At 39.6% G+C, this 7,452-nt stretch overlaps 1 protein-coding gene and 2 long non-coding RNA genes across 8 annotated transcripts in view; 1 reads left to right on the top strand and 2 right to left on the bottom strand.

The window, feature by feature from the left end:
- Positions 1–98: 98 nt before the first annotated feature.
- On the bottom strand, positions 99–2,175 carry LOC107989940 (uncharacterized). The gene is made up of 3 exons (XR_001761442.2): positions 2,112–2,175; positions 396–710; positions 99–307 (listed from the first exon to the last, which is right to left on the bottom strand). It is a non-coding gene; the product is annotated as an uncharacterized LOC107989940 (long non-coding RNA).
- edn1 (endothelin 1) lies at positions 516–6,864 on the top strand. Of its 4 annotated transcripts, XM_017040962.2 has the most exons (6): positions 516–539; positions 645–744; positions 2,814–2,997; positions 3,228–3,377; positions 4,981–5,088; positions 5,602–6,864. In XM_017040962.2, exons 2-6 carry the CDS (start codon positions 729–731, stop codon positions 5,723–5,725), a joined length of 582 nt encoding a protein of 193 aa, XP_016896451.1. In that variant the 5' UTR covers positions 516–539; positions 645–728; the 3' UTR covers positions 5,726–6,864. The 4 variants fall into 4 exon arrangements, with proteins under 4 accessions (XP_016896451.1, XP_024921019.1, XP_008329287.1 ...); XM_025065251.1 differs by lacking the exons at positions 516–539; positions 645–744 and adding an exon at positions 2,447–2,658 and having other exon boundaries at positions 5,605–6,864; XM_008331065.3 differs by lacking the exons at positions 516–539; positions 645–744 and adding an exon at positions 2,447–2,658.
- Positions 4,920–7,452, bottom strand: part of LOC103393939 (uncharacterized) — a 35,779-nt gene continuing 33,246 nt past the window's right edge. For all 3 annotated transcript variants that reach the window (XR_003052687.1, XR_003052688.1, XR_003052689.1), the window contains 3 exons: positions 5,578–5,920; positions 5,411–5,467; positions 4,920–5,059 (listed from right to left, as the gene is read on the bottom strand). This is a non-coding gene — a long non-coding RNA (uncharacterized LOC103393939). The remainder of the gene's footprint in view (positions 5,060–5,410; positions 5,468–5,577; positions 5,921–7,452) is intronic.

Here is a 7,452-nt window from a genome sequence, read left to right as displayed (position 1 = left end):
GCTGCCAGGTGAATATTTTGTGATTGAGGAGGTGTGTGCAGAGACATACACCAGGTACTAACTAACTCTGCTGTTGAAGAAAAGTCAATCACATATGATGTGTTTTACAGACTTTTAATCATTTAGTTTTTTTTTTGGTGTGTTACGTTCAGTTTTAGAGAGAACAAGAAAGACAGAAAGAGTGCCTTCACCAAAAAAAAAAAAAAAAAACTTAAATAAATCAGCTGGTAGAACCTGGCTTCTCATGGTGGAGCCCTCAGGAGAGAACCAATCAGCTCCTTTCCTTCCACCTGCACCTGTGACCAACCTAAAACAGAGAGAGAGGGAGAGAGAGACATGAAGACTGGCTGTGGAGTCGCAACAATAATATTCTACAAATGTTATTTTCTTTTAACCTGCAGGAGGAGACGACTTCCTGTCCTCATCATCATCAACGATGACCTCTTGATTAAAATCATCGTTCGGCAGCCGAGATGTTGTCGGTGTGAAGGTGCAGTCGTCGGAGAGGAGGGTTCTCAGAGGACCGCGGCGCTCAGGAGGTGACTCATCCATCTACAGCTCAGATCCCAGCATGCTCTTCGTCATCATCATCATCATCATCATCATCATCCTCATCCTCCTCCTCTGCCTTCTCACTCCCTCAGGATTCCAGCCTGAAGGAGCTGACGCTGATACCAGATCAAACAGAGACCCCTACAGGCCCTTTTCCGCTATTGCCAGGGAAAGAAATGCAGCAGAGCAGAGGTAAGAAAAACACAACACAACAGAACAAAGTTGCCCCCCCATCCCTCCCCCGCTGTAAAATTTAAACAAATACAAAGTTAGAAAAAAACAAAACATTAATTTGTCCTGATGGGGTTTTTTTAATGCTCTAAATTAATGAAAACATAAATTCCAGTGTGGGTTTTAAACCGTTGACTATTGAGAATTTGTGTAAAAACGTGTATAGTTTTGGTCTGGACCAGGGGTCGGGAACCTAAGGCTCGCGTGTCGGATGTGGCTCTTTTAATGACTGCATCTGGCTTTTAGATAAATCTTAGCTGTTCTTCTTAACACAATAATTAATACATAATTCTGTAGTTATTCAAGTAAAACATCACAGAAATCATAGTGGTAAAATAATCTTTAAAAAAAAAAAAATCCACGCGTTGTGTTAAATATTTGCGGTAAAATCATCAGCCTGGTACGTCATCTTTTAGTTCGGGCATGAAAAGTGAAAACAAAGTCAGTCCATTTTTGCTAAAAAAAAAAAAAATCAAATAAATAAAATTAATGAGTTAATGACAAAATTAAAATAATCAAATAAATTAAGGACGGCCTGCCCGGGGTTCACCGCAGGGAAATGTAAGATTTCTACTTGTCATATATGGTGAGCATTTAATTATATGGTGGGGTAATGACCAAAGTTAGCCACAAGATGGCAGTGTTTTCCCCATTTGGCGGTGGCTCTTAGAACCAACCACCCGCGATAGGACCCTGTGTTTGTAACGTCGTTAGACATTTTAATCCAAACATTATTTTTTTTGAGCTGGAGCCAATCGCCGTATAACGTTATTATTTTTTTAAATAACTTTAGTAATTTTTTTAAATTACTTCCGAGACTTATAATACTCTTAACATTTTTTTTTTTGAGCTGGAGCCAATCGCAGTATAACGTTATTATTTTTTAAAATAACTTTAGTAATTTTTTAAAATTACTTCCGAGACTTATAATACTCTAAAATCATTGGTCTTGTTTAAAATTTCACACATTTAGTTGTATTTTCAGAGGGGGGAAAATATCGTGTGGCTCTCAGGGAAATACGTTTTAAAATGTATGACTTTGACAAAAGTCCCCGAAATGCCTTAAAATGCAAGATTAGGTCCTAAAACATGCTGCCAGGTAAATATTTTGTGATACGTTTTAAAATGTATGACTTTTTTGGCTGTTTCTACTGAAAATGTTCCCGACCCCTGGTCTAGTTCTGCTGAAAATGTTCCCGACCCCTGGTCTAGAGCATCCATTTTAACTAGTGTAATAAGTCAGTAAAATTCAGTTGTAAAATCATCCGTATATTTTTGTAGATTTAACACAATCACTAGGTGTGTGTGTGTGGTGAAACTGTACTCACTCTGACTCAGTTTCCATCAACCACTCCGAGCTGCTCCGGTCTCCTGGCCCAAAACGAAAATCCCGCGTTTCTGCTGCCATCTGCTGGATAACAAGTGTAACCACACATCCAGACATAAACTGTGACTCTGGCATTTCTTACTAGACTGTGCGTTGCGCCGCCCCCTTTACCCGCATCCCATAATAACCTCCAACAAACTGAGACATCTCGAAGTGTCCCGCTGCTTATCTGCGGAAAAACCTCCAACAAACATCGGTGTCTGGGCTGCAGCCAGCGGGACAAAGGAGCCCCAGGGGGAGGAGGGAGCGGAGGGGGAGGGAGCGCAGGGGGAGGAGGAGGAGGTGTACAGACCTGGTATAAAGTCAAAGTGCTGCACATGTGGATCCACAGTGACACAGAGACACGGAGCTGCGCGGATCTTAGCGACACGGACTCTGGTGGATCTTAACGTTTTGCAGGATTAATTTGAACTAACACTTGGGGAAAATGGATTTATACGTTTTTGTTTCCGTCTTGTCAGTGATGTACACCTGCATGTTGTGCACAGGTAACTTTTCTAACTTGCGTTAAAACGGGTTTTTCAACCATTACGGTATTTTTGAAGCCCAGAATGTTACTTTAGGACATTTTAAATTGTGTTTTTTTCTTTGCATTGTTGCAGAAAAACTGTTAACTTGAAGTGTTTTTTGATTTTCTCTCCAGTTCTCTCCGCTCCTGCTGCAGACTCAGACTCAGCCTCAGACTCAGCCTCCACCTCCTCCACCACCAACTCAGCTCTTTCTCACGGGACACATGTGCGCAACAAACGCTGCTCCTGCGCCACTTTCCTGGACAAGGAGTGCGTTTACTTCTGCCACCTGGACATCATCTGGGTCAACACACCTGAGTAAGTGCTTCTTCCTCTTCTTATTAACAGTTCAAATGTCACCTTAGTTCAGGGATAAATGTGACCTCCATCACTCACTGTTTAGTTTGAAAAGTAATCACATTGGAGACTGAGGTTTAACTGTGTTCATGCTTTATTTAGATTTTTGCTATATCACATGTGAAGATTCCACAATCATAACAAGTAAAAAAAATAGTTTTAACTGTAACATTCACCTCTTGTCTCTCCAGACGTGTGGTCTCTTATGGACTGGGAAACGCTCCCAGGAGGAGGCGTGCAGCCTCAGAGCCGCTGGCCCCCAGGAGCCCACCGCGCTGCCAGTGTTTCAGCCGAGACGACAAGAACTGCAGATCCTTCTGTGGACTGGACCAGAGCCTCAGGTGAATATTCAATACATCTGTTACTTCAGCGTTAGTGTCAGGGGTTTCTCACCTGTGGTTGTGAGAATATTTGCTGTATATATATTGATTTATTTTTGAGAAGTTTCATGCAGATTTAGTCCTTAGTCATTAGGATATATATATATATTAATGTCTATATGTATATATAAAGATATGTATATATTTATTTAGTCATTAAGAGATATGTATATCTCTCAATCTCTTCTGCATGAAATTGGTAAAAAAAATAAATCAATATATACAGCAAAGATTCTCAGGACCAAATTGGTGATTGTCAGTTATATATATATATATACACTTATATATATATATAACTGACAATCATATATATATACAAAATTGTCAGTTATATATATAAGTATATATATATACACATATATTATATATAAGTGTATATATATATACTTATACATATAACTGACAATCATATATATATGATTGTCAGTTATATATATATACTTATATATACACTTATATATAAGTATATATATTTAAGTGTTTATATATAGGTATATTATACTTATATATAACTAACAATTTCATATATATATGAAATTGTCAGTTATATATATAAGTATATATATACCTATATATACACTTATATATATATATAAGTGTGTATATATACACTTATATATGTGTATATATATACACTTATATATATAAGTGTATATGTGTATATAAGTGTATATATATATACACTTGTATGTATATATATACACATATATATATAACTGACAATCAGCCTAATACACCAACACATATCTATAGCTTAAAATGAATGTAGACTGTTGTTTAGTGACTGTGCAGCTTTTATTAGAACCCCCCCCCCCAAAGACATGGCCATGGAAACCACAGACACACACACACAGATATCTAAGTGTTACAGTGTTCCACTCTGTGGGCTGGGTTACAGCCTCTTTGTGTCCTTTATTCCAGGGTGACGTATGTCTTCAGCTCCTGTCCCAGCCCTCCTTCGATTCTAGGGAAATGTGTCTCAGCAGAGACGGCTGTCCTGACCCAGATGGGCCTTTTCTTTCTGTGTTTCAGGTCCGTTTGTGGGGACCAGAGAAGTGGAGTCCACATGTGACCCACACAGACTGACCTGTACGTATCCACACCCATTAATGTAACCTGATCTGTTGGTGCACTGGACTAACTGTCAGTGATGTTTTCCTTTCTCATTTACCCACATGTGGGTAAATGAGAAAGGAAAACATTTACACCATGTCAGGCATTAATGGGTGAGGATACGTACAGGTCAGTCTGTGTGGGTCACATGTGGGATCCTCTTCTCTGCTCCCCACAGACGGACCTGAAACACAGAAAGAAAAGTCGTGGTCACCACTTGCAGCCGTCTCTGCTCAGACACATTTCCCTAGGACAGGAGATGGAAACATACTTTACCTGAAACATAAGGACACAAAGACTCCTGTCTTGACGTCTCTGCGGTTGTTTCCATCGCGTGCGAGACGTCGCTCCTCCACCTAGACGTCCTCTGTTGTGTCAGATGAACGGCTGACAGTCGATCCTGCTCCTAATGGCGTGTGTTTGTGTGTTCCTTCTCTTCTCTGGCTCGCAGGTATGAGACATCGCCCGACACACTGATCCACCTCAGCGCCCGAGGCCACGGCTGCTCTGAGCCTCAGTGCAAACAGGAGCTGGCAGGAGACACGGGCGAGATTAGGAGGTAAAACAAAACTCAGGGAAAGAAAGTCAAGGTTTCTGTGCTAAACACATACACACACACACACTACACTAGTGGGGGGGAGAGATAAGAATGTGTTAGATCACATCTTTCTTTTTTTTTTGGTTGGGGGCATAAAACCTTCCTGAGCCGGGAGATAACGGCAGGAGGCGCGTGGTTCTGGAGGCAGACATTTTCAGATTAAGCCTCTAGTTAGGAATTCAGTGTAAATTATAAGTGAACCCTGCAGTGAAAGCCATAAAATCCTCTAAGACCTAAAGTATGCAACACACACACACACACACACACACTCTCCTCACATCACCTGATGTTCAAGCAGCTCTTTCCAAACTCCCAGAGTTCATAGCGTCAGTCAGGTCGCCTGCAAAGACAATAGTTGACATAGTTAGTGAGTTAAATGTGAAGCTACAGCGTTACAGTTTTTTTTTTTACATAGTCACAGAGAAAGATGGACGTCACCAGGTGTCTCACCTCTTGTCTTGTCTTTGTCCACAGCAGCAACAGGAAGCAGGCGTCACCTGCAGCACTGGCCTCCAAAACCAGACTGCTGCTGGAGAAGTGGCTGCTGCGACGGCGCCACAGGGCCAGGGCGTGGGAGGGCAAGAGCCCGGCCTCCTAAGGACGACGTGCCGACCTTCACACTTTGTTCTACAGAAAAAGGGTTTTCGGAACCCAGGCGACCTTTTCTCTGAAGAAAGTCCATCGTGCAGGGAAGGGGGGGTCGAGACCAGGGGACGCTCTCCACGCTGCAGAGTGAGGAGGACTCTGAAGAGGAGCGTCGGTCGGTCGACCTCATGGCACGGACTGATGTGGTCTGAGGAGAAACACAGAAGGACATGTACTGTATTAGCAGAAGACAGGACTGAGGACGGACACTGGTCCTGTCAGCTGTCCTGCTCAGACTCCAGGACTCTGTCCAAACTTGACTTTCTAGGGAAGGATTGTTTTTTTTTTACAACATCACTTTTGTTACAGACAGTAAACATAATGACTACAACAAACTGGTGTTTAACTTTGATTCTGTAGGAGCAGATTTCCTACCACTTGGTTCCTGGTTGAAGTTATTACTGGTCAAAATTAATTAGTTTGATGCATTTTATCTCTGTGACCTTTAAGTCACTTCCTGTCAAAATCAATAAACTCCAGTTATTTCAAACTTGTTCACAGAAACTTAAATTTAAACTCAGTTTAACTAAAGACAAATCAATCACATGGGATTTAAATCAACTGATCAATCATTCAGATTAGTTGTCAAGTCAATGCATATGAACTGAATCAATTAGAACAAATTAACAGAGTACAAATCAATTCAAAGTAACCCCGGCTAATCCATCCTCAACTCAACCAGGAACCAAGGCAGGAGATCAAATGACATTTGTTAACGTTATTCTAAACAGTTTTAAAATGAAAATTCTACTCATTTAAAACCAACATCAACATCTTATCAAACTCCACATTTCAAAAAAATCACTTTTCTGTCACACTCCTTTTTAACTGACTGAATTTTTTTTTTAAGGTCACCACCTGTGTGTCAGGGCACAGGTCAAAGGTCTGTTATAATTTATGACTCTGCTCAGTTTGAATGTATCAACTATTTGTTTTTGTTTTTTTCCCATGTTCTATTTATTTATTCTATTAACATTTATCATAATGTGATGTTTGTTTGACATCACGTTCACTTTATTTCTATGAAATGTGTCGTCATTAAACTGCCATGTTGTGGCATATTTTAATAAAATTTGACACCTATTTAAACTGCTGGTTGTGTTTATGGTCACTATGTTGTAAATATAGTTTTATACAAATATTTAAACATTTCTAAAAAACATTTTAGCTAAAAGTTAACTAAAGGTTAGTAGCAAAGAAATACTGAACATTAAAAAATGTTAACTACATAGATAACTATTCAGTATTTGAGGGAAAGCCTAAAAACAACTTTTTTCAGTTAATTGACAAATATAATAATAAGTTTATCAGAAAAGCTAAAGTTAGCCACTTGACAAATTCAGCTGGTTAGCCGATAGCTAAAGTTTAATGCTATAACATTAGCTTAAATGTTATTGGTCCCAAACTAGAGAAATTGATAGCTACATAACATTAAAAAGTTCAGGTCAATTAAAGAACATTTTGACAGGAAATTTGTTAGTGTGTCAGAAAAGCAGGAAAATAGTAAATATAGTAGTAAATAGAAAAATTACAAAAAGAAAATCACTCAAAAAGCAGAAGTTAGCGCAAAATTATACTAACAAGAAAAATGCTATTAGCCAAAGAGCTAAAAAAATCCAACGGAAAAGATTTAGCTGAATCTTCTTTTTCTTTCGGCTTTGTCCCTTTTTCAGGGGTTGC

The sequence above is a fragment of the Cynoglossus semilaevis genome, chromosome 18 (assembly GCF_000523025.1).
Source record: "Cynoglossus semilaevis isolate Cse_v1.0 chromosome 18, Cse_v1.0, whole genome shotgun sequence".
NCBI classification, from domain to species: Eukaryota; Metazoa; Chordata; class Actinopteri; order Pleuronectiformes; family Cynoglossidae; genus Cynoglossus; species Cynoglossus semilaevis.
Note: the sequence above shows the minus strand (reverse complement) of the source record. Positions and strands in the feature narration are given on the sequence as shown.

Coding starts and splice junctions, on each gene's coding strand:
- edn1 (XM_008331065.3), top strand. CDS start 2,598: ATGGATTTATACGTTTTTGTTTCCGTCTTGTCAGTGATGTACACCTGC. Junction 2,998..3,227: donor ATCTGGGTCAACACACCTGA/GTAAGTGCTTCT, acceptor TTGTCTCTCCAG/ACGTGTGGTCTCTTATGGAC. Junction 5,089..5,601: donor GACACGGGCGAGATTAGGAG/GTAAAACAAAAC, acceptor CTTTGTCCACAG/CAGCAACAGGAAGCAGGCGT.